This window comes from Siphateles boraxobius, unplaced genomic scaffold (genome assembly GCF_051911475.1).
Source record: "Siphateles boraxobius isolate OS27281-9 unplaced genomic scaffold, OSU_SipBor_1 22, whole genome shotgun sequence".
NCBI classification, from domain to species: domain Eukaryota; kingdom Metazoa; phylum Chordata; class Actinopteri; order Cypriniformes; family Leuciscidae; genus Siphateles; species Siphateles boraxobius.
Window position 1 is genome coordinate 9,364,349 of NW_027508833.1, and position 24,265 is coordinate 9,388,613.

Below are 24,265 nucleotides of genomic sequence, written 5' to 3' on the forward strand. Positions count from 1 at the left end.
CAAGATGCTCACTCTTTCCTAACTATTTTACAGCCTACCGCTACAATGACTTGGTGTCTCCGCGTTTCCTGGATATGATAGCTAACCTGTCTGGCTGCACGGCCCATCGACGCATCAACAATTGCTCGGACATCTGCTTCCACCAGAAGTATCGCACTCACGATGGCACTTGTAACAACCTGCAACACCCCATGTGGGGCGCCTCGCTCACTGCCTTTGAACGCTTGCTAAAGTCTGTCTATGATAATGGCTTCAATCTCCCACGTGGCACCACTGAGAGATGGCACAACGGCTTCCCTCTGCCACTTCCACGTCGTGTCTCCACCTCCATGATCGGCTCAGAGACCATCACCCCAGATGATCGCTACACACACATGCTTATGCAATGGGGCCAGTTCCTGGACCACGACCTGGACTCAACCGTCGTATCCCTCAGCCAGTCGCGTTTCTCTGATGGACAGTTGTGTACCTCGGTGTGCACCAACGACCCACCTTGCTTTCCCATCATGTTTCCACCAAATGACCCACGGCAGCGGCGCAATGGAGCACGGTGCATGTTCTTTGTGCGCTCCAGTCCCGTTTGTGGCAGCGGAATGACCTCTCTGCTTATGAACTCTGTGTATCCCCGTGAGCAAATGAACCAGCTCACATCCTACATTGATGCTTCCAATGTTTACGGCAGCTCGCATCACGAAGCTGAAGAGATTCGTGACTTGGCCAGTCATAGGGGCATGTTGCGCCAGGGTATCGTGCAACGCACTGGCAAGCCGCTGCTCCCCTTTGCAACTGGGCCCCCAACAGAGTGCATGCGGGATGAAAACGAGAGTCCCATTCCTTGCTTTCTAGCTGGTGACCATCGTGCCAATGAGCAGCTTGGGTTGACGGCTATGCACACGGTTTGGTTCCGTGAGCATAACCGAATAGCCAGTGAGTTGCTTCGTCTCAACCCCCATTGGGATGGTGACACCATTTACCATGAGGCACGGAAGATAGTCGGAGCCCAGATGCAGCATATAACCTACAGCCATTGGCTGCCTAAAATACTGGGCGAGGCTGGGATAAGGCTAATGGGTGACTATAATGGCTATAATCCCAATATCAACGCAGGCATCCTCAACGCTTTTGCCACTGCTGCCTTCCGCTTCGGTCATACGCTAATTAACCCCATTTTATACCGACTCGATGAAACCTTCCAGCCCATTCAGCAAGGACACATCTCTCTTCATAAGGCTTTTTTCTCACCCTTCCGTATTGTGAATGAAGGAGGCATTGATCCTTTGCTCCGTGGTTTGTTTGGAGTGGCAGGAAAAATGCGAGTGTCCACTCAACTGCTTAACACAGAACTTACCGAACGCCTTTTCTCAATGGCGCATGCAGTGGCACTTGACCTTGCAGCCATGAATATCCAAAGGGGGCGTGACCATGGTATACCCTCATATAATGACTATCGGGTGTACTGCAACCTCAGCTCCGCACAGACTTTTGATGATCTGAGGAATGAGATTCAGAACCCCAGTGTGCGAGAGAAGCTTCAAAGGTTAGCCACATCCATTTTTATTGAAAGCCACATTTAACATGTTCTTGGTGTAACGGTCTTTTCTGCTCTCAGGCTCTATGGTACACCTCTAAATATCGACCTGTTTCCTGCACTGATGGCTGAAGAGCTGGTGCCTGGCAGCAGACTGGGACCAACCCTCATGTGTTTACTGGCAACCCAGTTTAAGCGCCTGAGAGATGGTGACCGGTAAGACTTTTTAAATTCAGTTTTAATTGAAGGTCCTTTACGTGCAATCTGCTAGCAATCACATTATTTACATTGCACAAACTGATTGGTCTCTGCTGATCTTGCAGCCAGTGAGATTACTTGCTCAACATTTAAATAGTCTGATTAAGTGTTCGCTGTAAGCTGGTCCTACACCACGTTATCAGAGTTTCTTTGGAAACCCTCCACCTCCCCCAATTCCACCAGTCTAGATCTGATGCGGGATTTATGTATCCATATCCACGCAGCATCAGCATATCTTACATTCTCACGGCAGTGTGTCTGTTTATCTATTGGCAGTGGCAAGTCAATACTTGCTACTGTCAACTAGTGTTGTCATGTTTGAAATGACTTTCTTTCTTCCAATGAACATAAACGGAGATTTTTGGAAAATGAATCCATCTCTGTAAGTCCATATAATGCAAGTGGATGGGTACCCCAAAGCTGACACTTCAATAACCATGCAAAAGTAATATGACGGTAATCCACATGTCCCCAGATAATGAATCAATGTCTTCTGAAGCTAAATGATAGGATGTGTGTGAGGAAAGTACTAATAGTTAAACTTTTTTAAAGTAAAACCAGGTAACTTTTCAACCTTCATAATATATTTCCAAGTCTCTTGTGATGGTACATCGACTTACAATAGGTTGAATGACACGTCTGCCATAGCCTGACGGGGTCTGTAGCGTTTTTAATCGTACTTTTAAACTTCGGGTTTCGGGTAGTAACCGGCGAACAAAAAGAACTACAAAACTCGACTGCTTTACGGCATTACGTCACTTCCACCACCACCCCCACTTCCTTAAAATCGCAGGGCTGTCAAGTGTCACGCATTGAGCTTGACAGTCACTCATTTCGGGTCTTTTGTCACGCTCTCCCGCCACACATTGTATGTCTCACGTTGAAAAACTATCTGTAATATATTTAATATGCCGCAGCACCCAAAACTCTGGCCGCGCCGCTCTCACTGTGGAACAGGCATGAATTCAAGCGCATCTCCTCTGGTGTTGTTCGTCTGGATTTGTTAGCCAATCAGAAAATAGCACTATTGTATCTGGGTAACATTTAACGCAACAACCAATGACACCCTGTAGTCTGGGGTGTTTTTTTGTCTGCCTGACTATGTTACGGAAGCTATCTTATCCTCCGTTTATCTTCATGAATCAGGTAATGATTATTTGTCTTGCCTCAAGCTATAATGCTAATCGATTTGTAAAATTTGGAGATTTATTTATGGTAGCTTGATATTATAATATTGACGATATATGGTTATTATCTACCACTCAAACATTGCATTGAAGTATCATATAGATTCAGAAAAACGGTAACCAATAGACTAGGCTACTATAATGACACTTGCTTGTAAACGTAATCATCGCGATCATTTGTCGTTAGAAAAAAATAAAACCCATGAAATTATATTCATATTACATGCTGAAATATATGCCACTGTACCTGGGATGAAGACATTTCACACGCGACGCAAGCAGAACACCTGCATGTGACCTCCTCCTACAGTGTTCAGGGCTATCATGGTTGTTAACAAATGCACGATGACAGAGTTTACGACAGTAGTAGAGGACAATACTGTTTCCCAACTGTAGGGGGACCCCGAGAGCAAAAGTTACCTGGTGTTACTTTAAACTATAAATCTTTTCCAGCAACCTGTGTCATTAGTTTCGTTTACTCACGAACCTGTTGAATTATATGGACTTACTTCTTAAAGGGGTGGTAAAACACGATTTCACTTTTCTAACTTTAGTTAGTGTGTAATGTTTCTGTTTGAGCATAAACAACATCTGCAAAGTTACAGCGCTCAAAGTTCAAAGCAAACGGAGATATTTGCTTTTAAAGAAATCAATTTCTAAGGACTACAACAAACAGCCGGTTTTGGACTACACGACATTCCTCCAGGGTTGCTGACGTCAGCAAACCCCAATAAACCCCTCCTCTGAGAATACGAAACAAGGGGGGCGAGGCCATTTTATATTGCATTGGAGAAGAGTTATTGTGGTATAGGAGTGTTGTTGCCGCCGCAATGTTGTCGAAACGTTGTTATTTTCATCAGTGCCCGGATTGCAGGTCCACTTTGTTCAGCCTTCCTAGGGTCGCGGGAGTTAGGGATCAATGGTTAATTATTACCCAAATCTCGCTCTATGTGCGGCACATTTTACGGAGGAAAGCTTCCACAATCTTGGGGATCGAGTTCAATGCAGGATTCGCACAACGGCTTGTCCTGAAAGATGGAGCAGTTCCAACTATAAGAACAGAAGCTGTTGTTTACGGGCCACAATCTGTAAGTATGATTTATTTTTCGTCGGTGTGCTTTCCTGTAATAGTTTGTATTGTTAATTGTACGTTGTAGCACGGAAGTAAACAAATGACAACGCTGTTTAATGCTCATTCATACTTAACGTTATCTGACAAACACCTAACGTTACAAACTTTTTTTAAATCTCAACAACGAACTTGGAATTAGAGTAAATTATTCTTTGATTAGAGCTTTTATGTATTGTTTATCTCTTGTTTATCTACAGGCATGCTAAACATGGTTCTGTGTTTGATTTGGCTACTGTAGTAAATCCAATGTTTAGTGTTCGTTTTGGGTTAATAGTTCTGTCGACAGATATTTGGCTACAATTGTTCTAAAAATACAAGAGTAACCGTGCCATACAGTCAGTAACAATCACTATAGATGCGCAGTCTTTACTCAAAAAAATCCCTTTGAGGACTGTAGTATAGTTTGTTAGAACGATTATATGAAATTCTTGTTTATGAAGTTTATTTTTTGTAATACTATAATAATTAGTACAATTAAATAACAGTGTATCTAAAAGGTAATGAGACAACAAAAAACAAACCTTTCTGAAACGTCGTTTAACAGCCGTTCTTGAACAGGTTCATCTTCACTAATATTCTCTGGGTCTGATTCGGGCTCAAATTGGTATGGTTTTTATTGACGCCATCGTTTATAATACACCAAAGCACAAACTGGCTACCGGTTAAGGTACAGGGCGTGACATTTCCGGAAAACGTGCACTAGTCGGTTAGCGAATCACAACACACTGGGCCAGCTAACCAATCTGAGCCCATTGCGTATTTTTGAGGGACTGGCTTCATAGAACCCGGAAACCATCAGACTGTTTTTACAAGGAGGGACAGAGCAGTGTAGAGCAAAGGTAAAATATATGAAAAATAATGCAATTTTTTAAAAACGAAGCATGAACACATGTTACAGTGCACCCCACAAACACAATCAAGCCTTTGAAAAAAATATGTTTTACCACCCCTTTAAAACCTCTATTTGTGATCTACACAAGAAAGAAAGTCAAAAATAAGTCACTTTCTCAAACGATTCATTTATATGATTGTAGGTTTTGGTATGAGAACCCTGGCTCCTTTAGTCCAGCGCAGTTGACCCAGTTGAAGCAGGCGTCGCTTGCCCGGGTGCTGTGTGATAATAGCGACAACATCACCCGCGTCCAGTCAGATGTCTTTAAAGTGGCTGACTTCCCTCACGGTTATGGAAGCTGTGACGATTTGCCTAAGATTGACCTACGTATGTGGCAGGACTGCTGTGAAGGTACGAGACTTGGACTGTATTTCCCCCAAAATATAAAATCAGTTTGCCATGACATGATATTTGAGATTTAGCATCAGTTCATTTATTGGCCTCACATCAGTATCGGGGTTCAATTTAGTTCCTTTGTGTTTTTGTTCATGAATCTGTTTCTTGTATATTTTTTCAGCTTAGCTTTCATCATTTCCTAGTTAGTTTCTGTAGTTACTGATTATTATCACGTGTCTTGTTTAGTTTCCTTGTTATCTCATGTGTATTTATAGTCTTGGTTTGGTTCAGTTCTGTTCACTCCTGGTTCTGTAAGTCATTACCACCGCTATAATTTTCAGCAGCCATTGCTCCAGTCTTCAGTGTCAATATGCTGACTTGATTCTCTATTATTATCAATTATTATATGGTTCTTGTTATCAGTGTTTACATTTGTTTTTACTGCTTAATATTTTGTGAAAGCAATATTGTGAAAGAAGAAATATCAGGTTTCTTTGATTGCATAGAAAGCTCAAAAGAACAGAATTTATTTTAAATGATTTCTGAAGGATCATGTGACACTGAAGATAAGATATGATAAGATAAGATAAGATATACTTTATTGTCCCCGAAGGGAAATTTGTTTTGGACTCTGTCCCTCCGGCAAATTTTACAAAGACAACACAAAGTACAAAATACAAAGAACAAACGTCTCTCAACACATCTTCTCACAAACATGTTCTCATATACATTAGGTGGGTACGTATATAGTAGGCACATTAGCACCTTTCATTGGCAGGTTTAATACCATTATTGATCACAGCTCCCATATTGCACATCCTCGGTGGTATACATATTGCACATTCCAGATGGTATACATATTGCACGTCTCAATGGTATACATATTGCACATCCCTAATGGTATACATATTGCACATCCCCGATGGTCTACATATTGCACATCCCTAATGGTATACATATTGCACAATGAGATAATGCACAACCCCCCTATACTACAAAATTCACAACTGACATAGTGCACAAACCCAATAAAATACAATACATATTGCACAGATGACCTAATGCACAGCTCCCCAAACGGCCTAAAGATTGCACAACTGACATATTGCACACCCCAAAAAAAATGAATTCTGGGTGAAGTATGTGGGTTGGATCGGAAACTATTTTTTGTGCCTGTCTAATAACCGACTGCTCATAAATTTTCTGGGGGGGCAGATGGTTTTTGACCCCCATAATCTTCATGGCTGTCTGTACCTGACGGGCGATCTGTGATTTTAACTGTACTGTCAGGTTACCATACCAGGATGTAATGCCATATTTTAAAATACTCTCTAATAATGCATGATAAAACAACAACATACATGTTTGTTCCACTCCATACAATCTAAGTCTTTGTAAAAAAATTCATCCTCTGCTGGAGTCTGGAACAGACAGTATTTACCTCCAGCCAATATAAGACTGAAGGAATGATGCTGAAAATTCATCTTGTATCACAGGAATAAATAACATTTTAAAATATATTCAAATAGAAAAAGTTATTTTTAAATTGTAATAATATTTCATAATATTACTGCTTTATTTGTATCTTTCATCAAGGTGAGCATAAGAGACTTCTTTCAAAAACATTCAGAAAAATCTTAAAGGTGGGGTATGTGATTTTCTTTTTTGTCAATTTTTTTCAAAATAACTTGAAATCCTATTCCTTACCCACTTACAGCCACTGAGTTAGAAGCACTAAAATGAAAATTAAGTAATTTAATCATCTGTGGAACGGGCAGGACTCGAAAAACTCCAGCCAATCATTTCCAAGACCACCTGGAATCATTGGACAATAAGTTTCGGCAATCAAACGGTTGTACCACACCCCCCTCCCCCCAGCGCGCCTGACCCCCTTCGTGCGCATACTCAAAGCTTGTGACGCATGCGCATCTCGTCAGTAAAGCCAGTTCCATGATTAGTAGTAAATCGTCATTAAAATCTCTCGCGCATCTGAGTTTTCGCTCGTGCATGATTGCGTGTCCATGTTCCCCGAATGGGTGGAGTCAGGGCCAGCGTTGGAGGAAAGATGGTAGGACCATTTGAATTGTGTATTTTCAAAATCTGCCGGTCGTTTTCTAAATCACATACCCTACCTTTAATTGTTCCAAACTTTAGTGTGTATTTATTTATTTATCTAAAATCTATGACAAGAACATTTAAATGAAGTTTGACTCCCAATTGCTATATATTACTGAGTAGAAATGTTTCCCGATCAGCATTTTTTGTTTACTTTTGTATGTTATCAGATGGAAGAGTTCAGCAGAATTAAATGTTTATGGGAACTTCATAGAGGCCCTTGATTCTTATCTCACAGCCATATCCTCTGCCCTGACGCTGCCAACTACAGGCCCCATCAATGTAGCCATTTATCTTACATTGGTCCAATGGAATTGCACTACAATGCTCTGTTCTGACAATCCCCACTGTTTATGTTTAGTTTTTTAACTTTTTGCTTTGTTTTGTTACTGTGCATGCTATTCATTTTAATGTACAGCAGTATTTGATGTGGTAAACAGTGAGTTGATTCTTAGATTTAAAAGAAAGGTAAAATGAGTTCAGGGTTTTCAGGTCCAGCAACTTTTTAGCTGAAAGTCTTAAACTCAAAGTTGGAATAGTATCCTTAGCAAACTGTGGTAGTAACAAACTCTTTCTGCCATATTTATAATAACTGTTGATTACAAATAATTATATTGTATTATAATGTTGTATATTATAAAACTCTAGTAAACATAATAATTTAATATATTACATTAAATCATGCTGTTTCGATAATGAGTTTCAGAAGCTCGAAATACCTTTATCGAGAAGGAGGATCTTATCAATTTTAATTTGTCCTGTTGTGTGACAATTTCCCAAGATTTTCTCACAATTTCCGTACATTGCGGCGGAAGTTGCAGTGGCAAATGCGGACATGATTGATTATGCAAAGAGTCCATTCACACATGCCCAATCTCTCTCCAATTTATTCCAACAAATGGTGCACTACTTTATTTTATTTGAGAATTCTATCTAATGTTCGGCATATAAAAGAATGAACAAATTAACCGTTATTATCCATCGTCAAATTATTTCTTGTTTAACATTGTTTGTTACAATATGCAACACACTGATAAAGCATTCATAAAAGCAGCATGAATGTAGAACTGTCTATTGGTGGTTATTGTCTACAGGTCTTTTTCAAGTGTGTAGTGTACCATTTGGCAAGGGATCATCTTCTGTCTTTACCATGAGGCCTGTGTTTGCAGCACTTCATGTGTATCACTAAATGACCTCTAGTCCTTTAGGCTTGTATTGTTTGATATTTGAATCCCTGTAATGTTCGTACTGCTGTTTTTCCTGCATCAAATAAAAGGCTGAATATCTTGCACCTGCAGACTGTCGCACTAAAGGTCAGTTCAATGCCTTGTCGTACCACTTCAGAAGCCGCAGGTCAGCGGAGCACAGCTATGCAGAGGAGAAGAAACCTGCCAGCAACATCACTGACAACAGCAGGTAAAACTCACATTCTCCATTTACAGTCAGCCTGTCATTTATAAATTCTAATGAAGTTAATGATAATAGTGATAGTAAAAATGATAACATTTTACAATAAGGTTTACATTTGTTTTATTGGTTAACATGAACTAATAATACAAAATTCTGCTAAAGCATTTATTAATCTTAGGTAATGATAATTTCAAAAGAACATGGATGCTTTAAATTAGAACATCTTGGATTTATTTATTTTACTTTTAATGAATCAATTTTAAACATTTAATTTTATATTTAACAATATTATTATAACATTATTTTCCTGTAATCTCTGTAAAGCTGCTTTGAAACAATCTGTATTGTAAAAAGCGCCGTATAAATAAAGGTGACTTGACTTGACTTGAATTTTGTTTTCTAGCACTTTGGAAGATGCTCAAACTGCAGTAAATGTAACTGTATCACCAAAGTCAAGCACTGAACCCTCCATTAAGGATTTCCAAGACTTTGTTGCTGACATGCAGAAAACTATCACAAGTTTACGAAAACAGGTTAGGACCCATGATTAACTTGCTAAATTGCAATGCATATTTATCTATTTATTTAAACCTTCGGAAAACCTGGTCGCATGTATTTGTGAATGAATCGACTTTTGTTGGTAATCTGAATATACAAGGACGATTAAGATCTGCTCAGACACATGCGTTTGGCGGTGATAGTGAGATGCTGAAAATGTTTGTTTTACTGTCCAGTACAACAGGCCAAGAATCAAACTTTCCAGACGCTGTGAATTGAATCAAAAACATAATGGCAATCTACAGTGACATTACAAATAATATCTGCATTGTTTCTTATGTCCACTTCAAGCCGTATGTTTAAAGTCTATCAAATATCAAATAAAGTGATCCTCTGGGAACTAAGTAGAACTTAACTATTAACTAATTCACTATTCTACAGATGACTGTATTTTTGCCAAGTAGGACAGGTTCCTGGATCAACATCTTTTGTGGCTGTCAAATAAACATAGTCCAAACACAATCCTCAAAATCAACCCTGCCCTAAAATCTTAATAAGAAGGTTGTTTGAGGACCAACAAAAGATGTTGATTCAGAAACACTTTTTGCTTGGAAAAATAACAGATTATACATTATATCCCCTATTTGTAAAAGGTACCTGCTCACAATTAATATTATAACTGATTATATGACCTTCACCTTCAATCACTGCAACCAAAGAGCTCCAGTTGACTGCCATTCTTTTTATTCTTTTTTTCTTTTTGATATACAGAACCAAGATATGTATTGTTTCAACTTTTTTCAACAAGTTCTTATGAATTACACAGTGACAGATACGAGTTACTTTGTTTTTAAAATGTGATTCTTATGCAGAAAATAAGACACTGACAATTTGGCCCTATACTGAATGCCTCATTCAAAGATCCGATAACCACATATTTTTAGAGCCCACTTAAACAGAGCTGTGAAGGAATGCACGTCACAAAAGAGTAGATATCAAACTAACACACAGAAAGACCCTAAATTCTCTCTCAAGTATAGATTCTGCAATGGTGTTAGAATTTTAATTTTTATAGTTCATACTATTTTGTTTAGTGTCTCTCCAGTGTCACGCTTTATAAAGCAATAATTTGTCCCAAAAGTGAAAATTCACATCATATACTCACCTTCATGTAGTTAGGGTTAGTTGCTTTGCTTTAGTTACTTGTTGCTTTGGATAAAAGTTTCTGTTAACTGCATAAATGTAAATATCAAATCTTGATTGGAAGGTTTTTGTTTCTTCCGTGGAACACAAAGACTGTAGTTTCCCCACAACTACAATGAATGGAAAATTAAAAATTGAGTTGAAATGACTTATAGCCAATCTGAATTTTACATAAAAATGTAATGCAGCAACTGAGCTTTTGTTGAATTAGGAAAGGAAGGGTGTAGAGAAATGTTATCAAACCATTTCAGAAACTGTGAGAAAAGAGGTGATGCTGCAATGTATATAATAAAAAAAATTGAAGTTTTTTTTGAGAATTTTTCTCTCTGTTGAAATTGACAGATAAAAAGACTTGAAGGTCGTCTGAGCAGGACAGACTGTGCAGATGAGGATGGGAGAGAGCGAGTAGATGGAGAGAGTTGGAAGAAGAATCCCTGTACCGTATGTCAGTGTAAAGTAAGTTCATCAGTGCACTAAAACTCTGTCTCGAACGTCTGTCACTCTGATTCCAGTTTTAAGGTGTGGTCACAGTAGACTGTGCTGCATACATTGGCACGTAAATGTGGCAGAGTGGAAATAAATGCACAGAAATTTGGTTTTGCACTGCATACCAATGTTCAGGTATTATGTACTATGATGTGAATTTGCAAAACAAAAACATTTATCTATATAGTATAGTAAATAATTTCTCTGACGTATTGCGATTCCTCTTAATCGTAAATATCACATGATATGCGCTGTGGGCAACATCTTGGTTACTATTGTAACATTTGTTCCCTGATGAGGGAACGAGACATTGTCTTTATTGACACTAGGGGTCGCATTTTGAAGCCCCAGATACCTCTGATACTTTCAGAGAAGACCAATTAGAATTGGCTAGTTTCCCGGCCATTTCAGCAGGTAGTTCAGCGTTGTGGCAGGAGGTCCTACCTGAAAACCAGGAACTAGCTTCTGAGAAAGAATGTCTTCCCTCTGGGAAAGAAGGGGCTGTCGCAAGAAGCGTGAGCTCTGAGAAACAAGTCCAGGTGGGCCAGTTTGGCGCAACCAACAAGACCTGTTTTTTGTCCTCCCTGACTTTGCACAATGTCTGTACAACCAGGCTCACTGGGGGGAATGCAAATATACGTAGTACAGCTGTGTGCCAGTGCAGAAAGGGGCCCCAGTCGGTCAAGTCACCTTCATTTATATAGCGCTTTTAACAATATGGACTGTTTCAAAGCAGCTTTACAGTGATAATAGGAAATTAAAGGGGCATTCGGCAACTATTTCAACTTAATAAAACCGTTTAGAAATCATTTGGATGGTTTAATAACCTGTTCTGGTGAGAATGGAGACTTTCCCCACTCCCCCCAGCGTTCCTAGGCGGAAAACCAACCTTGCAACATGAGGACTAACGTCCCGGTAAGTTGGAAATAGGAAGTCTCGTGAGAAGCGAGAACGAGCGAGAAACACAAACTGCTTTACGGCAATTCGACATAAACACACACGCAGCCCTCAATGTGTATGATGTATTACCCACCTCGGTAGACATAGCTCCACACGATAAAGTTGGCTGGCTCTGATAATAACAAATGCACATGAGCAGCAGTAGAAAGGGGGAGGAGGGTGCCACAAGTGAGGTTTTTTTACGACATTGTTGTGAAATATACGCCTCACAGCTGTCGGGGGAGCTCGTTGAGAAAACATGCGACAACAAAAGTGAAAATCAGCGAAGAAATAGCTAGAGTTGCCGAATGCCCCTTTAAAGTAACAGAGATTGTTTTGGCATTACAGCAGCTCTAGAATAAAGTTATTGTCCAGCTAAAGTTTTGATTGATTCACTTCCGTCGCTACGATGGATGGGGCTTACATGCGCTTCATGAGGCACGCACGCACATTTGCGCACACACACGTAAGGTCGCTCTCTCCCTCTCTGCCGTGCGCGCGCTACACGGTTTGGAGCTCGCGAGCTCTACATTGCGGGAGATTTGAACTAATTTGCGGGCATCAGGGAGCCGCTACCAATATGCGGGAGACTCCTGGAACTTCTGGGAGACTTGGGATATCTGTGAACGCATACCTCTCTGTCCAATCATCTTTGAAAACTCTATTTTCTTCATCAACTTTTCTTTTCCTGGACAATGACATCCTCCACACCCATTCAAACGCTTACTGCGGTGAAGTGTCGCGTTGCACCCGATTACGTCAAAAGTAATATGCTCACTGGATGTCATGGCAACTAAATCACAGAGGAAAACTTTAAATATCTCGCCTTCGTTTTGATTTCGGACCATCTCAAAAAATAAACAAATGATTTTAACATGCGTTTATCAAAGTAGGCAATCCACACTTTTAATCCCTTACACACAATTAGTGCTCTTGAAATACGAAATGGAGACGGGTCCGGATTGAATTCCCTCCGGGTCCGGATCCGGACCAGAGTCCGGACTTTGAGAAGTACTGCAGTAGAGCATTACAATAATCTAGCCTTGATGTCATAAACGCATGAACTAATTATTCTGCATTTTTCATTGAGAGCATATGGCGTAATTTAGATATATTTTTAAGATGAAAAAATGTGGTTTTACAGATACTAGACACGTGAATTTCAAATGAAAGATTGGTATCAAAAAGCACACCCAGGTTCCTAAGCGACGACGAGGACAGAGCAGCCATCAAGTGTTAGACAGTATTCTAGGTTATTACGTGAGGAAGTTTCTTGTCCAATAATTAGAACCTCTGTTTTTTTCAGAATTAAGTAGTAGGAAATTACTATTCATCCAGTTTTTTTATATTAGCTATGCATTCCGTTAATTTTGTGATTGATAAGTTTCGTCAGGGTGTGAAGAAATATAGAGCTGAGTATCATCAGCATAACAGTGAAAACTATTGCCATGCTTCCTTATGATATCTCCTATATCATGTACTGAGTGAACAGCAGCGGTCCTAGTACTGAGCCTTGTGGTACGCCATACTGAACTTTTGACCGATAAGACATCTCTTCATTTAATGCTACAAACTGATAACGGTCAGGTAAGTATGATTTAAACCATGTTAGTGCAATTCCACTAATGCCAACATAGTTTTCTAGTCTATTTAATTGAATGTTGTGGTCAATGGTGTCAAATGCAGAACTAAGATCAAGTAACACTAATAGAGAGATACAACCACGATCGGATGATAAGAGCAAATCATTTGTGACTTTAATGAGAGCAGTCTCAGTACTATGGTACGGTCTAAATCCGGACTGAAAATCCTCGCAGATATCATTTCCTTCAAGAAGGAACACAGTTGTGAGGATACTGCCTTTTCTAATATCTTTGACAGAAAAGGCAAATTCGAGATCGGCCTGTAATTGACTAATTCTGTAGGATCAAGTTGTGTTTTTTTAACAAGCGGTTTAATCATAGCCAGCTTAAAGGGTTTTGGTACGTATCCTAGAGACAAAGACGAATTAATGATATTGAGAAGAGGATCTATGACCTCTGGAAGCATCTCTTTCAATAGTTTAGTCGGTATAGGGTCTAACATACAAGTTGGCGATTTAGATGAGTTAACGTTTTTGCAAAATTCTTCTTCTCCTATAGCAACGAATGAATACATTTTTTCCTCAGGGAGACTACAATGCACTCCCTGATGCGATACTGTAGTAGACGGTTGCATAGTTATAATTTTGTCCCTGATATTATCGATCTTATAAGTGAAGTTCATAAAGTCATTACTGCTTGTCACGATCCACACACGGGAAACAGGGGTTAGATCCAAAAGCAGATTTTAATAGGGTAATCCATAAATCATAATCCAGTCCAAGTAAAGGTCAAAATCCAAAAGGCAATCCAACACAAGAAACAAAACAAGAAACAGGCAAGAAACAGGCATCAGAAGTCTAGTGACATTAAACAAGGACTCCGTGACACACACTGAAACAGACAGGGTTATATACACATATTTAACAAGACTAACACAGAACAGCTGGGAACAATGATTACGGGGAACAGCTGAGTGCAAAGAACTGATGAGTGACAGTGACAGACAGAATGCTGGGAATTGAAGTCAATTGAGAAGGACACCGTGAGAACGAGGACCTCTAGTGATAGACAAGGGAACACAACCAGACACTGTGACATAACCCCCCCTCTACGGAGCGGCTACCAGACGCTCCACGACAACACTAAAACACGACACAAGAGTTCAGGAGGGAGGTGGAACGGTGGAGGATCAGGGGGAGGGATGGTGGGCCAGGTCTGTGAAGAGAGACAGGAACAAGGGGTGAGGGCTTAACCGGGAAACAGGGCGAAGTAGACAGTCCATCGGACGGCCAGGGCGAAGCAGACGACCCATCGGGCGGCCAGGGCGAAGCAGACGACCCATCGGGCGGCCAGGGCGAAGCAGACGACCCATCGGGCGGCCAGGGCGAAGCAGACGACCCCTCGGGCGGCCAGGGTGGTGAAGACCCCTCGGGCGGCCAGGGCGGTGAAGACCCCTCGGGCGGCCAGGGCGGTGAAGACCCCTCGGGCGGCCAGGGCGGTGAAGATCCCTCAAGGCGGTCAGGGCGGTGAAGACCCCTCGGGCGGCCATGGTAGAGGCTCTGGAACAGACACTGGCACTGGTTCCAGCTCAGGAACAACAGACACCAGCTCAGGAACAGCAGACACCCGCTCAGGTACAGCAGACACCTGCTCAGGTACAGCAGACACCGGCTCAGGTGGTGCAGACACCGTCTCAGGAACAGACACCGGCTCAGGAACAGACACCGGCTCAGGAACATACACCGGCTCAGGAACATACACCGGCTCAGGAACATACACCGGCTCAGGAACAGACACCGGCTCAGGAACAGACACCGGCTCAGGAACAGACACCGGCTCAGGAACAGACACCGGCTCAGGAACAGACACCGGCTCAGGAACAGACACCGGCTCAGGAACAGCCACAAGAACTGTAACAGTCACAAGAACAGAAACAAACACTGGCTCCAGCTCTGGAACAGGCACTGGCTCTGCCTCCGGCTCTGGAACAAGCACTGGCTCCGGCTCTGGAACAGGCACTGGCTCTGCCTCCGGCTCTGGAACAGGCACTGGCTCTGCCTCCGGCTCTGGAACAGGCACTGGCTCTGCCTCCGGCTCTGGAACAGGCACTGGCTCTGCCTCCGGCTCTGGAACAGGCACTGGCTCTGCCTCCGGCTCTGGAACAGGCACTGGCTCTGCCTCCGGCTCTGGAACAGGCACTGGCTCTGCCTCCGGCTCTGGAACAGGCACTGGCTCTGCCTCCGGCTCTGGAACAGGCACTGGCTCTGCCTCCGGCTCTGGAACGGGCCTTGGCTCTGCCTCCGGCTCTGGAACGGGCCTTGGCTCTGCCTCCGGCCCTGGAACGGGCAATGGCTCTGCCTCCGGCCCTGGAACAGACACTGGCTCCGGCCCTGGAACAGACATTGGCTCCGGCCCTGGAACAGACATTGGCTCCGGCCCTGGAACAGGAGACACTGGCTCCGGCTGTGGAACAGCAGACACGGGCATGTCCAGGATCCGAGCCAGACGCTCCAGATAGTCCAGGTCCATGAAGGCAGACGGCACTGGCTCTGCCTCTGGCTCTGGAACGGGTACTGGCTCTGCCTCCGGCTCTGGAACGGACACTGGCTCTGCCTCCGGCTCTGGAACGGGCACTGGCTCTGCCTCCGGCTCTGGAACAGCGGACACTGGCTCCGGCTCTGGAACAGCAGACATGGGCATGTCCAGGATCCGAGCCAGACGCTCCAGATAGTCCAGGTCCATGGGCAGACGGAACGTGAACAGTCTCTGACTGGGCAGACGGAACGTGAACAGTCTCTGACTGGGCAGACGTGACGTGAACAGTCTCTGATTGGGCAGACGGGACGTGAACAGTCTCTGACTGGGCAGACGTGACGTGAACAGTCTCTGACTGGGCAGACGGAACGTGAACAGTCTCTGACTGGGCAGACGTGACGTGAACAGTCTCTGACTGGGCAGACGGAACGTGAACAGTCTCTGACAGTCTCGTTTCCTCCCCCTTTTCCGTCCGTGACGGTGAGATGTTGGCTCTGAGCTGTCCCTCACTGGCCCAGGGTCGAAGGGGGGCCAGGGTGGAGAGTGGTGTTGAACTTCTTCTCGACCACCTCCTCCTCTGCGACCTCCCCGGGTCCCACGAAAAATGACTTGGTGGGTTCCCTGAAAATAATCTCTCCTCTCCCGCTCAGTGGCTGGGGAAGAGAAGTTTGAAAACATACCGCTGGATTTAGGGTGTGACGGAGTCCCTCTGTCACGATCCACACACGGGAACAGGGGTTAGATCCAAAAGCAGTATTTAATAGGGCAATCCATAAATCATAATCCAGTCCAAGCAAAGGTCAAAATGCAAAAGGCAATCCAACACAAGAAACAAAACAAGAAACAGGCAAGAAACAGGCATCAGAAGTGTAGTGACATTAAACAAGGACTCCGTGACACACACTGAAACAGACAGGGTTATATACACATATTTAACAAGACTAACACAGAACAGCTTGGAACAATGATTACGGGGAACAGCTGAGTGCAATGAACTGATGACTGACAGTGACAGACAGAATGCTGGGAATTGAAGTCAATTGAGAAGGACCCCGTGAGAACGAGGACCTCTAGTGATAGACAAGGGAACACAACCAGACACTGTGACACTGCTGTGTTTCTTGGAAACTTCTGGGCTTGAAGCTTTCTTTTTCGTTAGTTTAGCCACTTTTTCAAATAAATACCTAGGATTATGTTTATTTTCTTCTAATAGGGTTGAACAATAAGCAGATCTAGCATCGTTTAAAGCCTCTCTGTAAGCAATCAAGCTCTCCTTCCATGCAATCCGAAATACCTCTAGTTTTGTTTTCTTCTGGCTGTTCTCTTAAGGGCCCGGGTGTGCTCGTTGTACCACGGCGTTGGACTATTTTCTTTAATCTTCTTTAAGCGCAGCGGAGCAACTGCGTCTAAAGTGCTGGAAAAGAGAGAGTTAAAAATTTCTGTTGCAATATCGAGTTCTTCTAAGCTATCTGGGATGCTGAGATGATGAAACGGATCAGGAAAATTATTGATAAAGCAATCTTTCGTGGCAGAAGTGATAGGTCTAACATATTTATAACAAGGAGTCGGCTTTGCAGCCTCGGCTAAATGTAATTTACATGAAACTAGATAATGATCTGAGATGTCGTCACTCTGCTGCAGTATTTCAACAGCATCAACAATGATTTCATGTGATAATATTAGATCTAGAGTATGATTACGACAATGAGTAGGTCCTGACACGTGTTGTCTAACTCCAATTGAGTTTACAATGTCTTTAAATGCCAATCCCAATGCATCTTTTTCATTATCTACATGTATATTAAAATCACCAACAATTAGTACTTTATCTGCAGCCAATACTAATTCTGATAGGAAGTCAGCAAATTCTTTGATAAACTCTTTATGGTGCCCTGGTGGCCTGTATACAGTAGCCAGCAGAATTCTCAAACGTGATTTATCGTTTACACTATATATTTTTACATTAAGCACCAACACTTCAAAAGAAGAATATTTAAAACTAGATTTCTTATTGGTTTTGAAAATATTCCCATAAATTACAGCAACTGTATACAGTAGCCAGCACAAATCTGGAATGTGATTTATCATTAACACTAGATATTGTTACATTTAGCACCAACACTTCAAACAAATTATATTTGAAACTAGACTTAGTAATTCTGAAAATATTACTATAAATTACAACAACTTTACCTTTCATACGAGGTTCATATTTATAACCGTAATCTTGGGGGTTGGACTCATTTAAAGTTATGTAATTGTTAGGTTTTAGTCTGTGATCATATCATTAACGATAAGTGCTTTTGAAGTAAGGGATTGAATATTCAGCAACCCAAGCTTTATCATTTGTTCATTTGTATTCTATCTGTTTTTTTGTTGAACATCAATTATATTTTTACCCTTAGATGGGTTTGGAAGTTTTTTGTATTTCCTAATTCGGGGAACAGACACAGTCTCTATATGATGATATCTAGGTGAAAGAGTCTCTATGTGATGGGATTTATCTGACCTCAGTGACGTGAGACAGCCAGCAGACGGTCGGTTTTAGCCAGTCTGTCTGCTTCCAGACCTGAGCCCCAGATTGTCATGTTTGAGCTCTAAGACTATGTTCCATATTACTAGAGAGAAGAGCAGCACCATCCCAGGAGGGATGAAATACCATCTCTTTTCAACAGGTCAGATCTGCCCTAAAAACTTTTCCAATTGTCTATGAATTCTATATTATTTTGCAGCCACCACTTAGACAGCATGCCATTGATTGAGGACAGTCTACTAACTATCTCATCACTCCTTCAAACAGGAAGGGGGCCAGAGCAAATTACACAAATTACAGTGCCTGACATAGTACTTGTGAGTTCACACACCTCTTTAACGTTAATTTTAGTGATCTCCGACTGGCGAAGTCAAACATCAATAGTGCCGACGTGAATAATAATCTTATAGAATTTACGATTAGCATTAGCCAGCACTTTTAAATTTGCTTTGATTTCAGGCGCTCTGGCTCCCGGCAAACATGTGACTATGGTGGCTGGTGTCTCTATTTTCACGTTCCGTGTAATAGAATCGCCGATAACTAGGGCACATTCAACAGGATTCTCAGTGGGTGTTTCAATGACAGGGGAGAATCTCTTTGATGTTGTAATTGGAATGGAAGAGCAGTGTTTTTTCCCGCAACTACACCGTCTCAACGTCACCCAATTGCCCTGCTGCACGGTCTCTACTTCAGCCGGAACCGAACAATGTTCCGTGTTCTCTAAGCTAATCGCATCCAAAGTAGTATCTAAAGCCCTTGCACTCTTACAATTAACCTCAATTAAAGTTTGGATGCGTGTCTCTAGTTCTGAAATCTTCTCCGTCAGCCTGACTACCTCCCTGCATTTATCACATGTAAATCCTGTGCTGACAGAGAAGGCTATGCTATACATGTTACATGAAGTGCAAGTGACAATAAGAGGAGAAGATGACAACTCACCGCGTTTGTTTGACTGACTGTTACTCCCCACAGTTGTTTGATGGATTGATAAAAGGTGTGAGCAAAATAAATAAATAAATGAGCGCACTGATGGCACACTAACAGACTAGCGAATTACTAGCGTGTTGTGCTAGCAATGATTTTGATTGAAGCTAGCAATGTAAAGTTAATATGTGATGTTGAGTAAGTTATATTTAGCAGTATAAACAACAGGAAATGCTAGTAAATAATGATTCAAAACAGAAAGATATACCAGGCTTACAGACGCAAACCAACTCAGCTGCAGCAGCAAGGCGCAGCGGACAACGGGATGATCCCTGGGAAGTGAAGGAAAGTGCTTTGCCAAATCAACTCCAAATCAATCTCCACTCTCTTGGAAGCGTCACTCGTCATGAAAGCACGTTCAAGTTCAACTGGGAGATGAGTGGCCCGCAGTGACCTCAGTCTGCTGACTCCAAAGGAGGAGTTGCAACATGCAATGTGAATGTCATGCGATCAATGGGCGAAACCACTGCAGGGCCAGCCGTACCTCGACCAACTTGAGGCAGTTCATTAGTGTGAATGCAGCCTTTTAGATCTCCCGCTCTAGTGTACATAGAGTGCAATTTGAAATGAAAACAACATTGGAAAATGTATCCAGTTCCTGCTAATTAATTTATGCATGCAGCAGTTTCTAACAAAGTTACATAAAAATTGTGTTTTTAACTCAATTGTTCCGGTCTGTCTCTGTCAGGGGGCCCAGGTGACGTGTTTCGTGGAAAAGTGTCCACCAGCAGCATGTCTGAATCCCGTGACGCCCAAAGGCTCATGCTGCCCCTTGTGCCTCAACCAGCCTTCACAACCGCAGGATACAGAGCAGCACGTATAACCTCAGGACACGTAACCCATGTGACCTTGTGCTCATGCCTCCATTTGGTATATAGTTGTGTTTCAGGGTTTTTTTGTTGTTTGTCATGTATTGGTTTTTTTGTTTGCATATCCTCAGACAACCCACTACAAAGAACCAAACATACACTGCCTTAAAAAGTATTTGAACAGATGAATGTGGGACCCTGTTTTTCTCCTCAGGCCTGTTAACCGGGAGACGACTACCCAAGGTGTTCATTTTACAAGACCAGAGATGGGCGACTGCAGTCCTGGAGGAATGTTTACCTAGAGAGTTCAGCTTCATCCCTTATCTAACATGCCTGAAAAAGCCACAGTCTTCAGGATTACTTGAAAATTACAGGCAGGTGCACTCAAAAAAAATATTTAGGCCTAAATGTAAGATTTATGTATTTATTTCGCATATTAAAGTTGTAAGAAAGTATTAAACCTAATGTGATGCATATTTGTCAGTCATACATGAAACTATGTGGATTCTAAGCTATTTGAATTAATGCATTTAAAAATAAATTTAAATGAAATTAATCCAAATAGATGATTTTTTTAATGCAGAAAGTATGCCTGACAAATATGCATCGCATTAGTTTTGAGTTTATATTAAAACTGTGTAATCTAAATGGATGTAAATTGTATATGCAATCCTAAATTTAAACCTAAATATATTCTGAGTGTGTGTTTAATTGGGGATGGAGCTGAACTCTGCAGGACAACTTCTTTCCAGGACCTGAGTTTGCTTTTTCTGTTTGTTTTATGGAAGAAGCATTCTCAGGCTGGAGATGCTGCAGAACTGGTGCTATCATTTAAGTGATTTACCCGAGTCTTACGAGTGTTGTTTTATGCATTTAATTCTTTTGCAATATCCAATGCATCATACAATATATACACTCCTTATGTGGTTTTTAAAACCACCATTTGAGCGAAAACTTTTCGTTTTGAAGTTAAGCTTAAAAAAATTAAACGTTACTTGTGCTTATACTTTGTTTATGTTGCATAGTATGATATTCTGGACATATGTAGAATGTTAGTTCCCACTTTGTATCTTCCTCTCAATATGGAGAAAAATGTGAATACCTTGAAAACAATCTTTGCAATGGGGAAAAAACTCTACTGATCACCAAATGTTTGTTTCCCTGGGCAACTGCGGGTTTTCTGAGACCTGGACTTTGGGCTTTTTCTTGACAGAAAGCTGTTATTGATGTCTTTGGTTTGGGAGCGACTGAGGTGAAGAGTTTGGGAAGTGCAGCACTGAGCTGAAGTCCGGCTCTAATCTAAAGTGTTACTCTACTTTTCTATAACACTCTATTCTACCAGTACAGTATGTATATCCTTGTCATGAATGAAGGTCCAGATGTTTCCTTTCTTTTCAAACAGTGTTTAGAGATGCAAACAGTTCTGCCTCATCGCAATACATGGCCTACTGGTTAGAGAGTCAGACTTATAACCCAAAGGTAGTGGGTTTGATTCTCAATACCGGCAGAGCCGCAGTGAATGGCTGCCCACTGCATCGGGTGTGTGTGTTCACGGTTTGCTGTGTGTGTGTGTGTGTGTGTTCACTACTCATTACTCCAAATGTGTGTGCACTAACATGGATTTGTTAAATGCAGAGGACCAATTCTGAGTATGGGTTACCATACTTGGCCTTCATATCACATCACTTCCTTTAGATAATATTGTATCATGTGAACAAGTTCATAAGAGTCATTGGATTTTGAATCGGACTGCACTGCTCATGCTGTATGTTTGTTGCTGGGTGAAACAGTGAGGACTTCAGTGTTGTCTGTGTTTTTGTCATTACTTTCAAGCGCCTAGTATTTGTCATGTTCATTGCAGATTAAAGACTCAACTTTTTGCTTTGATCCTGTAGAAAAACTAGTTTAGTAGTTTACTACTGGTCAAAAGTTTGGAATAATTAGAAATACAAAAGTGTTTTTTTGTGGAAGTTTCTTATGCATGTAATTGATTAAAAAAAATACAAAATACATCAAAAACAGTCATATTGTGAAAATGTATTTCATTCATTTCTGAAGGATCATGTGACACTAAAGACTGGAGTAATGATTCTGAAAATCCAGCTTTGATCACAGGAATAACTTACATTTTTAAATATATTAAGATAGAAAACAGTTTTTAAATTGTAATAATATATTACAATACTACAGTTTTTACGGTATTTTTTATCAAATAAATGGAGACTTTTATCAAAAACATTAAAAAAAAATCTTAATTATTGCAACTTTTGAGCAGTACTGTCTAATAGTAGTAGGTTATTATTTTTTTATTTTATTTAATTTTTTTTTTTTTAAGTAGAAACTTTACTAGGAATCCTACAACACTTCTTTTGCTGAATGTAAATTTCCCCCATACTGTATTGTAACAGGCCAATCATGCATCTGTTTTGTTTAGTGGACTAATAAGAAGTCCAAGCTGTGTGAGTTTGGTTGAGTTTTTGGAAGTCTCACTGAAATGGAAGCCATACCCTGAGCTGGAGGACTGCAGTGTCTCTCTGGCCTTCTCAAAACATTCCCCTGTATCCTGATTTAACGTCTTCAGCGTTACAGATCATCAGAATCGCAGTTTGCTTGTACAGTTATGTTGGCGCTGGTTAGTGATTGGAAAAGTGAATGTTATAGTGGTGAGAGTGTTTGACTGTTAGTTTTACCATGTTTGACCGGCATTCAACTCTTTTATCTCTGTTATGTGACTCTGTGTCGGTGTTTTATTACTCTCAGCCTTCCTTCCTTGATCTAACAACCTCTTGAAGATCCTCGCCCAAACCAAACTGTGCCCATCTGCCTTGGAAATGCACTGCCCTGCAAGACTGAACATGCTCAAACAAGTGGTCAAAATGATTCTTATCTTTTGTATTGTATTTTTGCCAAAGACTGTTTGCACTGCAACATATGCCTTTCAACAATAAAATGGCCACATATGTATAATTGACTGTTTTATTTCCAAAACTTCACATTTATTTATACATTGATTTATTTACTGTCTATAGCACTTGTTTCAAAGCAGCTTCAGTAACATGTATTTCAGTCTTGATTCAATTCAGTTCAATAACAGCGTTGATGCTACAAAGTTAACGTTATTATCCATCTCAATTCAGTTAATATTTTGTTCTCATCCAGTGCAGTTAAATCGATAATATTGCTGGATGTTAATTGTCCTTTAAACCCTTTCTTTTAAAATGTGTGAATACTGTAGTTCTGAACAAAGCCCAGTTGATGTGAAAATCTTGTTTGTGGTGAAATATGTACACTGCATCCGGAAAGTATTCACTGCACTTTTTCCACATTTGTTACAGCCTTATTCCAAAATGGATTAAATTCATTATTTTCCTCAACATTCTACAAACAATACCCCATAATGACAACGTGAAAGAAGTTTGTTTGAAATCTATGCAAATTTATTAAAAATAAATAAACAAAAAAAAAATCACATGTACACAAGTATTCACAGCCTTTGACACTCAAAATTGAGCTTGGGTGCATCCTGACACGAGGAAAGGACACGAGGATGCACAAATAAGAAATGAGAAGCACCCTCCGTGTCCCAATTCAGAGGCTGCATCACAAACCAGATCTGATAAACAGATGCTCAAGCATGCTTGCTTGGCATGTGAGAACCAATGAGGTTCATTCTTGTGTTACGTAGCATATGTGAGCTTCCGCAAGAACCAATGAGGTTTAGTCTCGTGTGTTACACAGAACGTTTGATCTTCTGCAAGAAACAATTTGGTTCATTCTCGTGTTTCAGAACATTTGAGCTTCCGCAATAAATAATTTGGTTCATTCCTGTGTGTTTGA

General features: G+C 41.2%; 1 protein-coding gene across 2 annotated transcripts in view; it reads left to right on the forward strand.

Moving 5' to 3' along the window:
* pxdn (peroxidasin) overlaps window positions 1-23,395 on the forward strand; it is a 117,336-nt gene extending 93,941 nt beyond the window's left edge. The window contains exons 17-24 of one of the 2 annotated variants that reach the window (XM_077238567.1): window positions 34-1,537; window positions 1,610-1,744; window positions 5,140-5,348; window positions 8,747-8,864; window positions 9,262-9,391; window positions 10,902-11,015; window positions 20,308-20,489; window positions 20,643-23,395. In XM_077238567.1, the coding sequence (XP_077094682.1) occupies window positions 34-1,537; window positions 1,610-1,744; window positions 5,140-5,348; window positions 8,747-8,864; window positions 9,262-9,391; window positions 10,902-11,015; window positions 20,308-20,442 (2,345 nt within the window). In that variant the 3' untranslated portion in view covers window positions 20,443-20,489; window positions 20,643-23,395. Of the gene's footprint in view, window positions 1-33; window positions 1,538-1,609; window positions 1,745-5,139; window positions 5,349-8,746; window positions 8,865-9,261; window positions 9,392-10,901; window positions 11,016-20,307 lie in introns of both variants that reach the window. The other variant, XM_077238566.1, reaches the window with a different exon arrangement.
* Window positions 23,396-24,265: the final 870 nt, after the last annotated feature.